Genomic DNA, 20,570 nt, shown 5'->3' on the forward strand with positions numbered 1-20,570 from the left:
GCAATACAATAGCTACAAGCACCCAACTTAGGGTAGGACAAGTCCCAAAGAAAACATGGGAACCACTCTTAGGGAAAAAATCCTGCATAAGAGGTCATGAACATAAGATCTGCGTAGGAACCACAGACGGCTTAGCAATTAGCCAAAAAGTACACACTTGCCAAAAAAGGGCTGAATCAGCATCCAACAGAAGAGAGGGAACAACCAAGGGACCCCGAAGGTACGTCAAACCACAAAAGCTTAGAAATGGGTCACTCAAAACACCAACACCAGGAGCAGGTGGGATAAGACATCAGAGCAAGCCCCGGAGGATCAACAAGTCAGGTTATGGAGGGGGAGGAGAACGCAGCCCCGCAAGGAGGCACTGAATGGCAGACGCCTCATGAGTGTTAAACAAAAGGACCCCATCAAAGGAGAGGTCAACCAGACGCTCCCTTATATTCCCAGGAAAAACTGCATCGCGCAGCCAAGCATGGTGATGGAAAGCCACAGAAGTGGCCATAGCACAGCAGAGAGCATCGGCAACATCCAAGGCTGCACGGAGAATAAACGCAGCCAGCTCTCGACAATCCAACACATGGTGTCGCTGATCAGCACGGGCATCCTCATGGGAGATATTAGAAAGAATGGACTCCAAAAAATGCCACAGGTTGGAAGTAGCCCTAGCCAACACACACAGAGTGTTGAGCGCCCGCAAGGCAGCACTAGAAGAAGTGAAGACGTTACACCCCCATGAATCCAACCACCGGGCCCCCCGAGACGGAGGAAGCAACACCAGAGGCAAAGACAGAAAGGCAGTCCCCAGAAGAGAGCCTCGAGTAGAAGGTTGGAAGAAAAGGCAGACTGGGTCGTGCGGAGCAGGACGGTGGCGATGGAGGAGTGGTTGAGGAACCGGATCACCCGTGGCAGGACGTCCCCAAGCCCCCAGAAGAGAATTGTGGAGCGAAGCTTCAGAAGGAAGGAGCAGCTCACGTCCACCAGAGCCCTGGTGGAGGAGTTCCAAGAGGTTGTTCAGTAGGGAACGGGGGGACAGGTTCACCCATCCGCAAAATACCAACGGCCGTGGAATTAGCCCGAACGAAGGCAACACTGGCCTCTATTGGGCACCGCGGCGGAGAAAGCAATTCCTCTGTGGGCGACGGTTGCAAACTGAGCCATCCGTCCCAAAGTCCGGTTACAGGGGAAAGCGACCAGCCCCTAAATGGTGGGGGGTCAACGGACGAGTGGGGAACCTGAGGAGCCCCCAGGGAGGGTGGAGTGGAGGGTCCAACCGAAGACTGCGTAAAAGAGGGCCAGAGGGCTTAGACCACAGGGACGGTGAGGAGCCCTCCCTGGAAGATGCCGGTGAAAAGGCAACAATGCAGCGCCATGTCTCCGGACAGGAAGAAACCAGCAGTCGCCGTGGAATCCGCCACAGGCGCCGGCACGACGCCGACCGAGTGGCATCGGTAGCGCCGAGTCGACCTACTCCACCACGTGCTCCCTGGGAGAATTGTGCTGGCTCGACCTTACTCGGGGAAGCCTCCCGCGGGGAGGACCGAGGGGGACTCGGGAAAGCACCCCAGACCCCGGCCTCCACTCGTGGCACCGCCAGGGAGGAAAGCCTCCAGCGCCAAAACAATGGCAACTTGGCCTCTTGAGAGGCAGCCGCCTGCTCCGAGGGTGACTTGGGGTCAAGCCCCAAGTCCCGGTGACCTCCTGCAACGCCACAGGGAGCCCCGTAGGGATGTGCAGTGAGGCAGGGACGCCACAGGTCAAAGAGCTGAGCCCCGAAAAACTACCCCTTGACGTCACCACCCTCCGACAACCTGAAGCCGAAACCTTCGGCGCCGGGGCCCAAGACGTCGGCCACTCCGCAGAAGGCCACGCGCAAGGCAAGGAATCCGCGGACGTCTCGAGAGGTTGAGGAGGGGCCAAAGAAGCCTGCAGAGCTGCAGCATAGGCTGTCATTTGGGCCCTAGTCACCAGACGCCGGGGAACGGCGGATAGGGTGGCGGGGTGCACCCCCCCCCCGAGGGGAGCCCGGGCCTTCCGCCGAACGAGGACAAGACCTCGGAGACAAACTACAGGACCTACCAGCTGCCGAGCAACGCAGTTCCTGGCCTCCGAGGTAGGGGATGGACGTTGGGACGACACCGACCTGGACAAGCGGGCCGACAGCAATTTCATCTGGCGCTCCCACAAGGACTTCAGTTTAAGGTGCTGATAAGTTTCGCAGTCCGTGGAGTCAAGCTGCTCACCAAGACAAAACATACATATAAGGTGAGGGTCCGTAGCCGACATCTGGCGTGCACAATCCGTACACTACTTGAAGCCCGAAGGCATTCGCACACTGTTCCATGAACTAAAACGTGAAAAGGAGGCCTGAAAACAGGTCAGGACACGATCCGAATCTGCGTTGCATGGGAAAAAGAGAAAAACTGACGTTGACGCGCCGGGTGGGACTTATGTGACCTTGTTGACGTCACGCCCACCGAAGACGTCAGGGCGGAGTCACGTGGTACCATCCCCCGGCGCGCAGGGATGCTGTGGCAGAGAAAACATTTCCGGACCCAGTCTTACGCCTGGGGATAATTCTACGTTAAGGAATCTGCGGCTAGTAGTCTCTATCAGCTCTAAGGAGCAGCAACTGACTTGGCTCCAACCCTGCCAGCCTGCCGGCTGTCCCAGATAATTGCACGGACCCAGTTTGCCCAGAAAGCGGTGTCACCTCCAAAAGCTGTGGAGGAGCGACCCACGACTTCAACTTTGCAGCAACAACTCCCTTGGAGCAGAGGAGCTACTTCCCTGAATGCTGCAGGCACAAAAAGGACAGACGAGAGCATCTGGTAGCCTGACCCCACTGGACAAAGACTCACTGCACGCGAGCCCCCCAGCCTGAGTTGCTGTGAATAGACAATGCCCCTGAGGCACAGAGACCCTAAAGAGTTGAACCCCACTTGGGATCCACCGGACATGCCCCTCAGTCCCCACCTTGCAGCCTCTTTCTGCAGGAACATCGAAAACATCGGACTGCTGTGACCCAACACCACAAAGCAACACTGCACACGAGGCCCACAGTCAGAGTAGAAGTGGATCAACTGTGCCCACAAGGGCCAGAGACCACCCACAGCTGAGCCCCCCTTTGGGTTTGGCCGGATTGGTCCCCCAGTCCCCGCCACCTGCAGCCTGTTCTTGCAGGCAGCCAAATGCCGCAAGTGCCTCCCACAGAGCAGCACCGTGGGACAAAGCCTCACTACGCACAAGTTCCACAGCCTGAGTTACAGTGGTCCAACAGTGTTCTCTGTGTGCCTGAGACACTCAATAACTGATCCCCTATCAGGGGGTTAGCCCAGACTGACATACCTGTCCTTACTTGCAGCCGCTTTTGAACAAGGCTGCCATGATGCAGGGGAAATTTCTCCATTAGGGGGCTCGACCCCTGCCCTAATTCGCATCCCAAGGTAAAAGTTTACAATAGGTCAGCATGCAGATAAAACATGCATTTTTAAAATCTTTGTCCGTGAATGGCGTCTCTCTCCGTTTGAGACACACAGGCACAGTAAAGTAGTGTGTATGTATGGCACTCTAAAAATGATCAAAGGAAAGTGCTTCTAATATGCCATAAGTTGTATCCCCCGGTGCACACCTATTTCTCCTGGATATTGATCAAGTATTCCTTTCACAATAAAGTAAATTCCATTGCTTTTGGAGATTGAATCATTTTATTCATTCAATTTACCAGATCGTTCTGTTTAGTTGAAATTGTTTTCATTTAATCTTTTACATTTTCATACATATTCCATTGACATCATGGTTTTGCTTATATCCTCCAATGCATTTCGGGCACTAGATGCCCTTCATCAGGGAGCATGTGCTATATAAAAAAACAAGACATATATACTCTTAAATACAATAATACCCAACAAAATGAGCTTAAGTTCTATAAAGTTCCATCCATGCGTATCAAACGTGCTCTCTGTGCTCATGGTGTATTGTGCCCAGTGTTGTGAATGTGATAATCGACGCAAAAGTATAGGTAAACCAAAAAGCGAGTAATGGACTTACTTGTCACGGGTATAGCGATTTCGCGCCAAGATTGAAAGGCAGATCAAAAAGCTGAAAAACTAAAAGTGGTAACAGAATCATAAGGATGTCCGTTGCGGCTTAAATAATGCCTCGCAATATTGCTAAAAAAAATTGTGTAGTAATTTACATTTTTAGACGCGTAGCGTCTCCTTAGATTTTCAAGTTCGCGGGTGCCGAGAAGCGTTTCTACCGTGTGTTCATGGATTGCTTCCTGATACAAAAGTGGAAGCAGTCCGATTGGTTGTCTGGTGCCGATTATGTGACTAATGGAAATGGTAAACAGACTGACGGATCACGATTCGGGTAGCGAGTGTAATACTGACAGGTTATCAAGTAGAAGAATGTCAGTAAACAATGTTTAATCGAAAAACTAACTCGAGAGGAAAAAAACTCAAGAAACGAGAGGGGGTGAGGTGTATAAAAAGAAATACATTTAAATATATAAACACATGGTGAGGTGTGTCCCAGGCATCGTTATAGTAGAAAAAAGGAATACAGTCACAGCATAACAAAATTGCCATATTTATATTACAGGTAAGACGCAAATTTAATGCGATCATTTAAACCAAAAGGTTTGCTTGAGTTCATGGTGTAAATCCAACTGTTCTCTCTTTGGAGAAGATGTTTATTGTTGTCCAATCCTTCTTTCTTGCAGACAGTCTCGAGAACAAGGAATTGTAGTTGTGCCACATTGTGATGTTCTTCCAAATAGTGAATTGCAACTGATGATTTTTGGTTCTGGGTTCTTATGTTCGATTTATGTTCATTGATTCTAGTTTTAATTTTTCTTTCAGTCTTCCCAACGTACACTTTGCCGCAAGGGCATTTTAGCATGTAGATTACATTAGAAGTATCGCAAGTCGCGTTCACACGCATTTTGATGTTGTGTCCCTTCATCGGATGGGTTATGGTGGTGCCTCTTATGATGTTATTACAGTTCCCACAATGTAAACATGGTCTGGTACCTCTTCAGGTTAAGGGTGTGGGTGTGCGGAATTTCAAAAGCTCACCTAAATTTTTGCCTCTGATATACGCAAAAATGGGGGGGGGAGGGGGGGGGGGAGGTTTATCAAAAACATTATTAAAATCGGGTTCTGCTTTCAGAATTCCCCAATGGCTTTTGATTATCTTTTTGAATTTTATACTCTATGTTGAATATTTAGACACAATTCCTCCTCGGTTCTTATATGGGACTTAAGCAAATCATTTAGTTTCATCTTCTGGACTTTTTGCTTGGCTGTGGCAATAATGTCCTTGGGATATCCTCTTTTGGCGAATCTCTCGCCCATTTCTTCATCCATATATACGGCCACTAACGCAAAACACTGTGTCAACAGTCTTGTGGCTAAACCGAAGCAAAGAACCTTGAATAGTATTAAGTCTAATCCCATTCCCTGCCAAACATCTAACATTTCCCACGATTTCCATTAAAATCAATAATTCTAAGAACTCCATTAAAGAGCTTTTTAAAAACAGTGATCAGTTGGTACTTTCTACTACAGAAAATTGTTTTAAGAAGTGGTGTTCTACTATAAAAAGCAATTCCAAGGTATAATATTTAGAGAGACCTTAAATAACAGGCCCATTCCTAATGTATTTAGCTTAAATAGCAACATACATTGTCAGGAAATATATTGATCAACAAGAGCTATTTTCAGAGGTCTCGACTGACAACTTCTAAACTAGAGTTTGGCACAATCCAACCACAAATCTTATATATAGACTGAGGTCTTACCATTTGTATTTAAGACATTACATAGAAGTTTGGTCAATTAATCAAAGAAATAGGTTTCTGTTCTTAAGAAAAACCAAAGGAAATGAAGAATTTATGTGTGGTGTCCCCATTCTTCAATCAAAACAAAAGTGCACTGTCAAAAATATATCCCAAAAATGATCACACAATTGTGAATATTTCATTTTCATGATCATGAAAAAGATAACAGATAATCCTAGATTCTCATATTTGCCAGGAAAAATGGCAGTCAGTCATCATCAAGGTAATAAACCAGCCCATTTAGACATACAAACAATTGTTTTGGTGCACTAGAGTGATATGACAAGGCTGTGCTACATTTGATGGATTTATTAGTGGACTTCAAAACTCACTCTAGGGCACTCAATCCTAATTCAGGGAATGAGGAAAGTGCTTGGATTATCAAAGTTCACTGTTCAACGTTATGCCTAATGTTTTTGACGTCAAAGACCTTTGAACTCAAAGCATTAGTAGATCCTTCCACTCTACAATTTTAAGGCCTGAAGCCTGGTCACTAGGAGGTTTCCTCAGCAGCCAAAAGACAACTTTTGGGAATAAGGGGGCTGATCAACAATTTCTAATCTATTTTGTCCACCTTTGATACAATGAAGTGCTATCGCTGCACTCTTTCTTGGGTTTCAGATCTGTGAACAATTCATCAGTACCATAACCTAAGTCTCAAAGTCTCTGCTAAGAAATTTCCTTGTGCTTGGGATTAAATGTTTAGTCTGTGGTCCAACAACACCTTTTACTTACTAATTTACAAAATATTGATTTATTGAGAGAAATGGTACAAACAGACCAAGGGGGTCGCTATGGGGTCCAAATTTTTACCTAGCTTCGCCTGTCTTTTCATGGGTTGTCTGGAAAAAGATTGGATTTGGGGCACAGAAGGCGCAAAATGGATTGATAAGATCTTCTATTGGGGGAGATATATAGATGATTGTCTACTTCTATGGACAGGCACACAGGTCGAACTTTTTGAATTTCTTACATACATGAATAACAATTTGTATGGGATACAATTCACTATGGAATTCAGCAGTACACATATCTCTTTCCTAGACATAGAAATGTACACCGAGCACAATAAATTAAAGACCCGTCTCTTCAGGAAAAATACTGCTTGTAATTCTATCTTACATGCTGAAAGCGCCTACCCTATACACCAAATCAGCGCTATACCATATGGTGAGTTTGTTAGGGCCAGACGCAATTGTAGTGAGGAACCAAAATTTCAAGACTGCCTTGAGGATATGAACCAACGCTTCGTAGAAAGAGGATATTCCCCTAGCATTCTTCACAAGGCCAAAAAGAGAATTGGGCGAGTCAAGAGGGGAGAAACTCTCAAACCTAAACCTATTGCTAATGGGGACAAAAAAGACAATATCCTTATGGTCACTGACTTTAATGAATTGAGCCATGTCCTACGTAGGAGCCTCAAGAGACATTGGAGCATCCTAACTGCGGACAAGACTCTAACCAATTATGTGACCAGACAACCTCAGATTACATTTAGGAGGGGTAGGACTTTGCGCAACAGACTTAGCCCTACAGTTCCTAGAACACTAAAAACCAACTCATGGCTGACCTCTCCGAATAAAGGTTTTTTCAAATGTGGTTTCTATGGAATATGCAGGTGGGCTAAACATAAGACGAAATACTTCAAGGGTTGTGACAACAAAACCTATGACATTCGTATGAATATTAATTGCTTAACCAAATTCGTGGTATACATCATCGAATGTAAATGTGGACTCCAGTATGTGGGTAGCACCATTAGGAGCTTGAAAGAGAATTGGGGAACATGTTAGAGCGCTATTACAACATGATGCTAGATATCCAGTGGCAATTCATGCAAGTATTTGCCAAGCTCAAGGCCCCCAAAAAAGAATTTGTCTTTTTCGGAATTGATCACATTCCAATTGACACTAGAGGGGGCAACAGAGAGCTTCGCCTTAGACGTGCTGAAGCGTTTTGGATCATGCGACTTCATACAGTGGGGCGGGGACTCAATTGTGACCCTGAGATGCAATTCTTTCTGGAGGACTGATGGACTATTATTAGACTGAAATATAGTCATTCTAGGTACACCGTAGTCCTGTGTCTCACCACTTTGTTTCTATTGTGTTTCATATTCTATAGCATTACTTCGTATCAATGAGAACTGGAATAGATCATTTTCAGTTTTTTTTTTGATTGGGTCATTTTATATAGGGTTTTGGGAAAGACTTTGTTCTCTGCCCTTCTCATTTGGCTAATTTTTGTACCCACTAAATAACCTGGACGTAGAGTGGCTGTTGTAACACTCATACGTAACGTTGCATGAATTATGGTTTATCTTATTTATCACAATGCCACTTTTTGTTGCTTGGCACATTCGCTAATTATTGTTACACTCAATAGAATTTACCATGTTCTTCTTTACTTTCTCTGTAATTACTTTTAATTTTCTCTTATTGCTGTCTATATAATTCTCTCTTCTATTTACACTTTTATGATATTCTCAATACCCTTTCTTTTCCGTTTTCCTTGCGGTTCATTGGGACCTTGTGGTGGCTGCAAATGGTGGCCTTTGCAGTACATGAGCAGTTTGGAAACTATAGCCTGAATATGGTCTGAATATGTAGATGGAGCCGCTTAATTATACTTTTTTTCAGATTGTACTTTTACAATCGGGACCTCGAACCTCCCTAGTTATACATGCGGGACTTTTTAACTTTTCCAGCTGCAACATAGTCTGTTTTCTATCTCTCGAATCTCAACGGAGGTTCGCATTCTAGGCTTTCTCAACCCGTGGAGGCTACAACTTTACCTTCCGGGTCGGGGACGCGAGTTACATAGAGGGTATTGACGGCTATTGCTATATTGCGGATTCTTAATTTTGGAATCCTTTGGATACTGCCTGAATTACATTAATAGCTATCACAACTGGGACTGATCTACTAATAGATCGCGTTTTTTCTCACTTTTAGAACTTGGACACCACACGTACCCATGTGGTGTGCTGTGAAGAATTTCTTTTACTCCACGATTTGGACCATGGATTTGTTGATGGCACATATATGCTGAAATTTGGCGTCTCCTCTTTACAGTGTGATTTGAACTGTTCTAACGGGTAAGAGACTACCTTTATGAGTTAGGGTAGGACTGATGAGAGCTCAGTTCATGTACCCAGTTATAGGCTTCTTTAGTTTAATACATAGGGCTGTGATAGCCACGACAGTTGGTTTCATTTATATTCTTATATTTTTTAGTTTCACATACTATGTAGTGATCGTGAGACTTGGTGTTTTATCGGATACATCCTAGATCCTACTTGATTTGAGATGTTTTCGCTTGATGTGTGCATTTGTATTGGAATTCTGCCTCTGGACAACTTGTTTGTTTATTAACTTCTTATGCGAAATATCCTATGCCTAATTTGGGGCACTTAATTATTTTACAGAACTACTACGCCGTCATCCTCCTACTAATAGGTTACCCTGCCGGGTTGGAATTATCACCGGACTAGGGGTAAGAAGCTACGTTTATGCTATTCTGCCCCTTTAGTTGGGATTTCTCGCACTTTTACACTCGGTTACCTACTTAACCTTTGCTCTTTCTGTTTTTTCCTTTTCTCCTTCTTACTTATCTCTGTATACACAGCCCTTACAGATAAAGATCCAGCCATTGAGGTAGCTTTTAAATAATCTGTATAACGCATTGCACTGATGGGGTTGCATGCGGTGGAATTGTTCACGCCTTTGCTCTTTCATACATCCCTTAGCGCAAGCTTTAAATACAGTCGGACCATGCTCATGTACGAACAATAATAATTTTTGAAAAAAATATGGTAGATATTCATGCTTTATTTACCATGCAGAATGGATTTATATTTCAAAGTCAGCACGGGTGTTTTTCCTCTGTTCTTGTGATCATATTGACGATTACATTCCAATAGTGCTGTTTATATTTTTATGCATTTATTAAGACATGACGAAATAGGATTAATTTCCTTTTAAAATTTGCTTTTAGAATCACTCCTGGGTTCCATATGACTGGTTGTATTTTTTGGAATGAGGATATGTCACATTCACTTTGGCACATTGATTACAAACTACTTTTGTAGTACATTGATTATAGGTCACTCGTTTTCTGGATCTTTCCAGCCCTGAAGAGTTATAGTGTCTAGAATTGTATAGACCTATAACGAAACACGTGTCGGCTGGCTGTGAATTCCAATTGGTGTGACGATCTAATAAAAGGAGATATACATCAAAGAATCTAAGTTGGACATTTGTTACTGTGAATCATATATAGTAGCACTCTACTTGTTTGTACTTAATCTGTGTGCGCAGGATTTTGTTTCTTAATTCTTAGATGTGAATTCTCACAGTTAAATTGAGGGGTTCTTGGGGTCTCCCCTCCCTGCCAGCACCAGTGATTGTTGTAATTTTCATTTGATATACACGCTAATACTGTTTGAGTGCCATTGTTTCCCGTATACTTAATACCCTTTTTTCTGTTGTGCATATGCTAACCAGCACTGATCCTGTTCCAATAGGAATAAGCCAGCCTAAACTACCAAGCCAGGTCTCTCTCCAAACCTAAACACAAACAACGGAAGACCGGTTTCGGGCTTGTTTGGTCTCTTCAGTCAGGTGCAGCTTGGTTCCAGTGGCACAGTCAGCACGGGACCCACCTATTGGCATACCCATGACCACGTAGATTACTTTAATCTGAGGTGGCATGGTAGGCAAAAAAATATTTGATGAAATGTTACACTGAGTGACTGCCTATGATTCGATTATTTGCAAGCGTTCCTATCACCACCTTTTATTATGTTATATTGATTTGTATCGCGCACTAATCACCTGAGAGGGTATCCAGGTGCTTGAGCAGGTGTGTAGGTTTGTGGTCCCCAAGTTGCTTATATGAAGAGCAGGTCTTTAGTTTCTTGTGGAACTCAACAAGTGAGGAGGAGGCTATGCTGTGGTGAGGGATGTTGTTCCATGTCTTGGTTGTGGTGTAGGAGAATGAGCAACCTCTAGTTTTGCTTTTCTAGATGCTGGGAATGTGTACGAGTGAGAGTGAGGCAGAACATAGGTTTCTGGTGGGTTGGTGAAAGTGTATGAGGCTGTTCAGGTATTCTGGTCCTGTGATGAGTAGGGCTATGTTTGTGTGAGTGAGAAGTTTGAATTGACTGCACTTGTGAATGCAGAGCCAGTGAAGCTTCCTGAGTATGAGTCTTGCAGTGGTGTTCTGGAAGGTCTGGAGTTTGTGTAGGGATTGTTTGGAGATCCTTGCGGTTGTCCAGCCCCTGGTGACTAGTGCTTGAGCGACGGACCCTCTGATGTTCCGATTCAACCATTTGAAGATTTGAGGCAACATGCGTAGGATGTGTAAGCAGGAGGTGAACACTGTGTTGACTTGAGTAATTTCTCAAAGTCCCATATAATGTCATCTGGTAACAAGCGTGACAAGCGTACGCTCTTATGCAAAGGTGGTGAACTGACTAATAAATGTTGCTACATTTCCTTATTTATTATTTTGTTTGACCAAAAAGGGCTGCTCAACAAACACTTAAAAAAAACATTTGTCTAGATCGTCAGAAGCGACCATCGATTTTGCCAGGAGATTGGGAAATAAACCATTACAGCCACTACTGAAGGTTTATAATGACAAATGTATACTAATGGCCACATATGGTAGCGAGTTAGGAGGCTATGAGGAGGTTGGCGATCTGCAGGTGGTCGAAAATAAATACGTGCCAAAACTTTTATCTGTATCCCCAGCACCCCACAGGGCTCGAAAAATCCGCTCGCATTTGTGAACGAAATTCAACGAGGGCGAGCTGTTTTTAGGTCCTACTCGCCCTTTCTGGCGAGTAGGAAAACAAACTAACTTTTATCCTCTGTCTTTGAAAATGAAGCAAATGTGACAAGATAACAAGATTTAAAGGCATTTTTACTGCTCACAAAGTTAATGAGCAATAAAAGCTGACTTTAAATCTTGTTATCTTGTCACATTTGCTCCGCTTTCAGAAACGGAGGTCAAGTAGGTTGAAGTTAGGTTGAGGAGATTTTTAAAGGTACTAGTCCTGCAAGACTAGTACCATATTTTGGATTTTTCGAGTCCTGCCCCATCTTTTATAGTGCATAATGAACTAGGGCAGGGTTACATAGCTGATTGTATAGAAGTGACTTTTTTAATATGGTGGTCAAAAACATGGTCTAGCCTCACTCATACCCTAAACCAAATTTTTTAAAAGATTGTATGAGGCTTGACAGGGCCATGGAGGCGACTTGTCTAGGTTACATCTCGCAGCAGTTAGTGAATATAGGGCGCCCAAGCTTTTTAGACACCCTAGAATAGGGGTCTCCAAACCGGTCCTGGAGGGCTGGATCCATGCCCGATTTTTTGGATAAACTCATTGAGATACATGTAGTAATTTAAAAAATCTGGCATGGATCCGGCCCTCCAGGACCGGTTTGGAGACCCCTGCCCTAGAAAGATGCACCCTGGTGAGATGAAAGTAATTAAAAGGCAATTTCTAGCCAAGAGGATGGTGGAAAGGAAAAATAGCAAACTACAAAAAAAAAAACACGATACGCCAATATATAATTTTGAGTCCTGGGTCCCTAGAACAACCTTACTGGTCTTACATTAAAAATGTACATCATCGTTTTCTTTTAACCAGATCTAGGTTTAAATGTATCCACTGGTGTCTTACGGTCCCCAAGGGTTTTTCTAAACCGGGGGGCTTAAAAGCCCTGCTCTTGTGAGGATTTTTCGGACCAAGATCTTTTACACTTCATGATTTACTGCGGATTTTATAATGACCTCCGGCCAAAATATATTTGACCACTTTTAAAACATTGTAATTTTGCACAAGTAAGGCCAGCCCTAATATATTTGCAAATGTTGTCTTCACCTTTGATATGCTTTGGGGTTGCGAGTTTTTTACCAGGAGTCTAACGGTGAAGGACATTTTTTTATTATGCACTGAATCGATCCTAGAAATGTCATTTTATTGGGCATTGGGCTTTTTTTTTAATTATCTGTTAGTACTGTATAGAATACAGTTTAATAAGGTCTACAAAAGTGCAGTAGTTTTGATTATGGTTTCTTCTTTTGCATTTTAAATTAATGGCTAACACATATTAGGGCTCAGAAACCCATGTATGAGAGCGGTATATGTTTTATTGGATCTGCCTTTTTACTAAGTATTGTATACGTTTTAATCTTTTTATCTCAGTGTGCATAGGAGTGATTTTATGGTTGATATTGTCCGAATAAAGTTTTATCTGACTTGACTTTGACTGACTTGAGTAGTCATGTTGAGCTGGTCGTCTAGGATGGCCCCTAGATTTCTTGCGTGGTCTGTGGGTGTTGGTTCTTGCTCAGACGGTCATCAGGTGGTGTCCCATGGGGAGGTCTTTTTGCCGTAGATCAGCTCTTCGGTCTTGTGGGAGTAGAGCTGCAGGCAGTTGGTTCGCATCCAGTCAGCTACCAAGGTCATGCAGTTGGTGAAGATGGTTCTGAAGGCGATTGTTTTGTCTATCAGGGAGATCATGAGATGGGTGTCTGCGAAGATGACAACAATGTCTTCTGATCAGATGATGTTACCGAGTGGTGTCATGTATAGTTGAAAAGGGTGGGGCTGAGGGACGATCCCGGTATTACTCTGCATATCAATTTCTGGTTTATCCGTCGTAAAGGGTGGCAGCCTGACCCTTTGTGAGGAAGGAACCGATCCATATGAGAGAGGATCCTTGTATGGCAATTTCGCCGAGTCCACTGATAAGGGTGCTATGGGAGACATTGCCAAAGACGACAAAGAGGTCGAGCGGGATCAAGGCTGTTGCTTCTCCTCGGTCCAAGATAATTTGAATGTTATCGGTGGCCACAATGAGTGTTGTTTTAGTGCTGTGGTTCTTTCTGAATCCTGATTGAGTGTTGTTTAGAAGATGGTAAAGTTTGAAGTGGGTTGTGAGTTGCTTGCGGATGGCTTTCTGAATCACTTTGGTTGGATAGGGAAGCAGGGAGATGGGTAGGAAATTGCTCATTTGATTTAGGTCGGCTGGAGTCTTCTTGAGGAGGGTGTTAATTTCAGCAAAATTCCATTCAACTGGTAAAGTGGCAGGCATGATAGAGGTGTTGATGTGGGTCAGGGTGGTGGAAATTGGTGATGTTCCCAGGTTGTAGAAGTGGCGGGATCATGGGTCCATTGGGGGTCCCTGAGTGGATTGTCCGCATGACTACTGCTGTGTCATTTCTGTCGAGGATTGTTCATTTTGTCAGTTCGCCATCATGGTTGGTGGTGGGGAGGTTAGCAACAAGTTCTCTGGTGTTGGGTTGGTGTGCGAAGTTGCTGTAGTCATTTGAGATTTTACTGTAGAAGAAGTTGGATAGGTTGTGGCAGAGTTGCTGGGAGGCAGAGATGTTGGCGACAGTAGTTGAGGGCAAGATGAAATTCTCAATGATTGAGAAGATCTCCCCTTGCAGCGTTTGGAGCTTCCTCTGATGCAGCTCGCTAGTGCTTTTTTATTGGTGATCTAGTTGTTGATGTCCTTGTTGAAGTTGACTGTGGGGTTCTGTGCTGAAGGCGCTGTGCCAGTCTGCTTATGTGATGTTGCCCCAGCTGTGGCTTGGAAATCTGATCCTGTTAGGGGTGTTGACTTGAGGTGTGTTGATTTCAAAGTAGATGATGGAGAAGTGGGTTCATATGAGCAGTGAGGTGGAGTTATGTTTGATACTGTCGCTTGTGATGAAGATGGGGTCCAATGTGTGTCCGGCGGTGTGTGAGCTGGGTGAGCCCTTTGTTGTCAAGCTTTCGAGTAGTGTTGTGGAGCAGGGGTTGTTGTGGTCTTCCAAGTGAAAGTGGAGGTCACTGTGGACAATACAGGCTCTGAAGTCTATGGTGAGCGGAGTGAGAAGATGGTAATGTGGTGGGTAAAGGTGGCTCATGGTCCAAGTGGTCAGTAGGTGAGGGTTCAGTTCAGGGTGAATTTGTCTGAGATTTACTGTTTGAAGTGCAGGTGTTCCATGAATGGGGTGGAATTCTCAATGGATGTTGTGCATTTGAAGGTTTCCTTGTAAATGATAGCGAGACCCCCTCCGGGCTTGTGAAGGCAGTCCTCTTGAGCAATCTTGTAGAACTTTGGTATTGCTGTGGTGATGTCGGATGAGGGAATGAGAGAGTACTCTGTGATAAAGAGGATGTCCGGCATGTCACTACTTAGCAGGTCTCATATTTCGTTTGGGTGTTTGCTGAGTGATCATGTGTTAGGAAGCATGTATTGGGTTTGTTGTGGCATAGAAGGGGGTATAGGCTTTGTTGGTGTTTGTGTTGAGAATTGGTGTTGAGGGCATTGTTAGTTTTTGTACGGGTGTGTGGCTGCTAGAGAACCGGCAGTAGGTGTAGGTGAAAGCACCTACATTGGTGTGAGGCACCACATGGCAGCAGTTGGGGGAACGGTGTCCGGGGTCTAGTGACCTAAGGAGTTCTGCGGAGTATCGCCGGCCGATGATTGGACCAGGGTTTCAGGCGCTGGACGAGGTCAGCACACACGGGCTTGCCTTTGTTGCATCTTTGGCGTGACTGCTGGGCATCAGTGTTGCAGCTACCATTAAGAAGGTCTGGGAGGGGGAGGAATGCAGGGTGCTATGATGTAATTTCCTGTGCTGATGCATGATGGGAAAACGCACCTTTTGTGCATTTGATATCTACAAGGACACACACATCAAATTGTAAAGGGAGCACTATATCACAAACAATTAAACAAATGTACTACTTAACTTCACATTTCATACATCCCTGACCGTGTATTGACAAGAGCACACTTATGTCTAGTAAAAGTCACTAGCAATCTGCATTTGTGATGCAGTAACTCTCTCTATTAGATACTTGAGGTTTGCAATTCTCTAATGTCAGAAAAAACTTGTACAGAAAGAGATGTTTTAAATACTTTTAAGGTGTATAATCATTTGCCTACATCTATCATTTTCCCACTATAAACTGCGGCAGTTACACTCTGCCTCAACTGGTAACACACTTTTTAAACTTCAAATCCAACCAAATCCCACTGTGACATACTTTCTCTTGCTCCCTTCTCTTCCCTTTCATCAGTCGAATCATTTCCCACTCATTTTTGAGTAATTAGCTCATTATGTTCTGCTTTCGTTTAGGGTCTTCTCTCTAATCCAACCTGAGCCGCTGTGGCTTGCTCACTGCACACTATTTTCTACCATTTCGGGTTTCATTGAGGGCTGCAGTTCTCTCATTGGTCATTTTGTAAGACTTCAGCAAAAAAAGTTCACGCTAATTGCCCATTGAAACTCATAACACACAGACAAGCAACAGGTTTGCAACTCAAAGACCTAATTTATCAATAAGGTAGAGGAACCAACATAAAATCAAGTAAAACAGGTTTTTGCACTGGTAGCTGTTAAAGAACGTTGACAATTAAACAATGCTTCATTATTTCCACACCCGATTTAGTCAGTGTTTGTAAGAAAATGTAGTAGAACATGAATTACAATGTACATACCAATACAAGGCTTGACATGCAGAAAGCATGCTTTTGTTAGGTCACCTAACAATGCAAAAGAACTCTGTCGTACCTCTGGCATTTTATCCTATGAAAAAAGGAAAATATGTTACAGTCTATTCGGAGTATCATTATTCCCAGGTTATTTTTTTTTCCCACTGGCAGTTCTCACCTGCATGCATTGGTACATTAATGTAAGAATGTTGCTACGTGCTACGAGTTGTTCGATGTTGCCTCCAAGGCCTTCTGCCAGGCCACTAAGTAGGTCAAGAGCAACAATCATAAAATCTTTGTCTGGCGATTCATATTGTTCTGGCTGAGCATTGTGCAACTGGAATGAAGGAAAAACAATAGACAGTGTGAGATGGCACAGACAGAGCTTATGTAATACAATAAATACAAATGTTTTTATTTTTAAAAAGCAATCCAACTTTAAACTCAGTACTCTAAAACCAGTGGTTAAGCCTTTTAATACCACCTCAGCACAGCAGTAAGGAGTGAGACTGGAAACCAGTTCACAAGCAAAAACGTAAAGAACCATGCACATGCTAACTGCATGGATTATCTTTCTGAGTTGAGCCAAGCTCACCTTCAAACAATCCCACCGGAAAAATGTTATTAATGATTTTTGCAGTCTACCTTACGGTATGTACGCCTGTTGTCAGAACTAGTTAAGGTTGAGGAAGGTGGGTGTTAGTAAATAGAGAAATATCAACAGGCTCCCACATGCACAGCGGGACTGACTAACCACTGACAATGAAGTATTTCCATATGCCAGGGACTGGAGGGTTGGGAGAATTTTTCATTGTGAATATATAGATCTTAGTATTAAATAAAGACGTTGTTATAACAGACGATAAAGAAAAGCTGTGCTAAATAACAACTTAATCACCTTGGGAAACGCCTTATCAGGTAGCGATATATAGCTGCAGATTCCTTACCATAGAATAACCCCCAGACATTATAATAGATAAGGAGATTTTTCATGGGCAGTACCCCAGTGCACCGGTAGGTGGCGTCGTTTAGCTCCATGTTGCATGGTTGGCATTGCCCATACTGGGAATGATGTGCGTGGTGCCAATAAAGGCACCACCCCAACATGCTGATGTTAGTTACTTATTGCAACGTTTCATGCCAGGAGCTTGTAGCCATGAAGAACACGGCCCATCGCTGTTTAAAACTAGGACCTCAAAGGGGAACAGCCCTGACCCTAGTAATTGGTTCTGAGAGTGGGAAGGATGGGTGGGTGGGTCAGTAAGTAATATGCAGGTAGATAGAACCTCTACCAGATAAGGCGTTACCGAAGGTAACTAACTTGTTCATCTGATAGAGACTTCTAGCTGCAGATTCCTTACCTTAGAATAGATACCCAAGCAATGCCTCCCCGGAGGTGGGTCTGCAAAACAATTTCATGCCAAACAGTCCTGCATAACCGAACAAGCAAAGAGCCCGTCCCTACAGACCATTCTGTCCATGAAATTGTGCTTGGTAAACGTGTGCAGAGATGCCCACGTTGCTGCCTGGCACATGTTCAGGACCGGGACTCCACATGCTAACTTCGCAGCCTTTGCTCTGGCGGAATGCTTCCTGTCCAATGAGTAGCAGATTGTAATGATGAGCAAGATCCATCAGGAGATGGTCCATTTCAGCACAGCTTTCCCTTGGCCCAGACATACCCCACGAAGAGCTGATAGTCTATTTGGAACTGTTTTGTGCTGTCAAGGAAGAACGACAATGCTCTTTTTGAACCCAGTCGGTGGAGTCTATTTTATTCCTTAGAGGGATGATGTGGAGTGCAAAAGGCAGGCAGAGTGGTGGACTGCCCACGTGGAACGGGGTGAAGGCTAGGGGGTAGGGTTTTTAGTGAGGGCAGGAAGACTGGCGCTCTGCCTGATGTGCGCGCTGTCCGCAATGAGCCTAGGTATGTACAGTGCTTCCAGGTCGGGAGGAATACCCAATAACCCCTGGGAGTTGTATGGACCACTCAGAGTCCACACTGCAAAATGAGCACAGTCCCGAGTCAATATAGCTGTGGTCTACACCAGTTCAGAGTTCAAAGGTTTATTTAATAACGCTACGACTGAATATTATACAAATGGCCAGCCGACACATGTTTCGTCACAGGCATTGGTTCTGTGACTCTTAAGGGCTGGGTAAGGATACAAGAAAAAGGATGAGGGGACGAAGGGAATAACACATTGTATCCCTAGTCGATGGCGTCTGAGGGGAGCAAGGGAAGAGGGGATCACCCTAAAGTGCCTATGGAGAGTACGCAGACAATCCTGGAGCAAGGTAAGAAAGAATGTGACTTCAGTGGGTGTGCCAGTGTCATGGAATAATCATCATGAAAAAAGGGCGGGAAAAACAATACAGAGTATGGTGTGACATCATACAATAGTGGGGACCCACGTGATCTTGAGTGATTAGAGCAGAGACAGTAAAAGGTCCCAAATATACCATACTAACTCATGTAAGTCATAACATAACACTGGGTAAAAACATGTCTGAAAAGGAGCTGAAATCGTTGTGGACAGATGTCGTATAACATGACGGGAAGAGAACAAAAGCATTTAGGTAGAAAGATCTGGGTCTCATAGGCGAAGAGTAAAAGGGGTGGTAGTCGGCAGGCTATGGGGGAGCAAAAAGGAAGTAAAGAGTTGCCAATCAAGGCCTATATCCAAGTACAGCTATTACCTGTATGGCGTGTATAGAGATGAAGTAAGGCGGTCCCTGCGTGAGAGAGAAATATGCAGACTGGTATAAGGGTGAGTGCCTGTGGAAGGACAAACAGTATGGATGCTAGGTCAGATGTTAGAGACATGATTAAGGGCTCACCTGAAAACCGGTGATAAATCCAACCCGGTCTAAGGATGCGTGATGGAGGCACTATGCTGCAGGTAAGGTAAAAGGTGCTCTCTAAAAGGTCACCAGTATGTGGTGGGGCCGGGAGGCGGCTGCTGCAGAGGAGCTAATCACAACAATGTTGAAAAATTCAAAACCACCTATTGGGTGAGCAAAGGAAAGAGGAGAAAAAACCCTTACTGGGCCAAATTAGTGAATCTGGCCGTGGTGTAGTGCGGTAAAGCCGGGGCAGGGTGCCGTACGAAGCATGGGAGCGGGTTCATTGTGGAAGAGAAGGAAGTGGGTTACGGGACTAGTCTCAACAAGTAGGTGTTAGTGACTGGAGGAATCGGTCGACTTACCCCAGATTTATGGACGCCCAATTGAAGGATCTAGACGTTTGGCCAGAACAGACGCTTGGTAACACTGTAGATTGGGGGCGGGTATACGGGGGGCCGCTGGAGAAACAAAGGGGTGAATGAGGAAGTCAGGAGAGTGATGGACAGCCTCCGGGGGAGTCAGAAAAAGAAGGAGGGAGACTTACCCCAAGGAATGAAAGTGTGGCAGTCCAGTGTCAGCCACAGTCGCGGGCTCGGGCGCCTGGTTGAGGCGTATGGTGTGGGATCTGTAAGGAGTGACGGAGGCATGAGGACGGGGGGAGCGGGGTTAAATTGAGTAAGAGTATAAGACAAGCGCAGTAGAGAACTTAACTTTTAATGAGGGTAATGACATCCTAGTAACCCTTGACGTGGAGTCATTATATAGCAATATACCCCAGACAGGAGCAATTGAGGCCACAATGTGGTTTATCGATCTCCACAAGATTCCCTGTTCAAAGTCCTTTATTCAAGATTGCTTGACTTTAGTTCTTAAAGAAAACTTCTTTGAATTTGGGGAAGATTTATTCCTGCAAATCAAGGGGGTAAGCATGGGGGCCTCTATGGCCCCTTCAATTGCGAATATCTACATGATCATGTTTGAATGTAAATTCATTTATAACGAAGTGGCACCGTTTTTTGAGTCTGTCTCTCATTGGTATCGTTACATTGACGATATTTTCTTTGTGTGGACCAATGGGAGACAGACCTTAAATGAATTTCTACTATGGCTTAATCTCACAGACGAGAATTTGAGATTTACTGCGCATACAAGTGAATCTAAGGTTGAGTTCTTGGACATAAATATCCAAAGTAAAGGAGGTGTTCTCGAAGTGGATTTATTCACAAAGCCCACTGCCCGGAACACCCTCCTGCATTTTAATAGTTACCATCCGCGCTGCCAAAAAGACAGTATCCCCTTCTCTCAATTTTTGAGGGTAAGGCGGAACTGTACTAATATAAGGGATTTTGACATTCAAGCTGAGAAAATGAAAC

At 44.4% G+C, this 20,570-nt stretch overlaps 1 protein-coding gene across 1 annotated transcript in view; it reads right to left on the bottom strand.

The window, feature by feature from the left end:
- Nucleotides 1–20,570, bottom strand: part of TNPO1 (transportin 1) — a 1,561,564-nt gene that overhangs the window by 290,856 nt on the left and 1,250,138 nt on the right. The window contains exons 16-17 of the mRNA XM_086960799.1: nucleotides 16,529–16,687; nucleotides 16,357–16,444 (exon numbers count right to left, since the gene is read on the bottom strand). Coding sequence (XP_086816925.1) covers nucleotides 16,357–16,444; nucleotides 16,529–16,687 — 247 coding nt within the window. The remainder of the gene's footprint in view (nucleotides 1–16,356; nucleotides 16,445–16,528; nucleotides 16,688–20,570) is intronic.

The sequence above is a fragment of the Lissotriton vulgaris genome, chromosome 3_1 (genome assembly GCF_964263255.1).
Source record: "Lissotriton vulgaris chromosome 3_1, aLisVul1.2, whole genome shotgun sequence".
NCBI classification, from domain to species: domain Eukaryota; kingdom Metazoa; phylum Chordata; class Amphibia; order Caudata; family Salamandridae; genus Lissotriton; species Lissotriton vulgaris.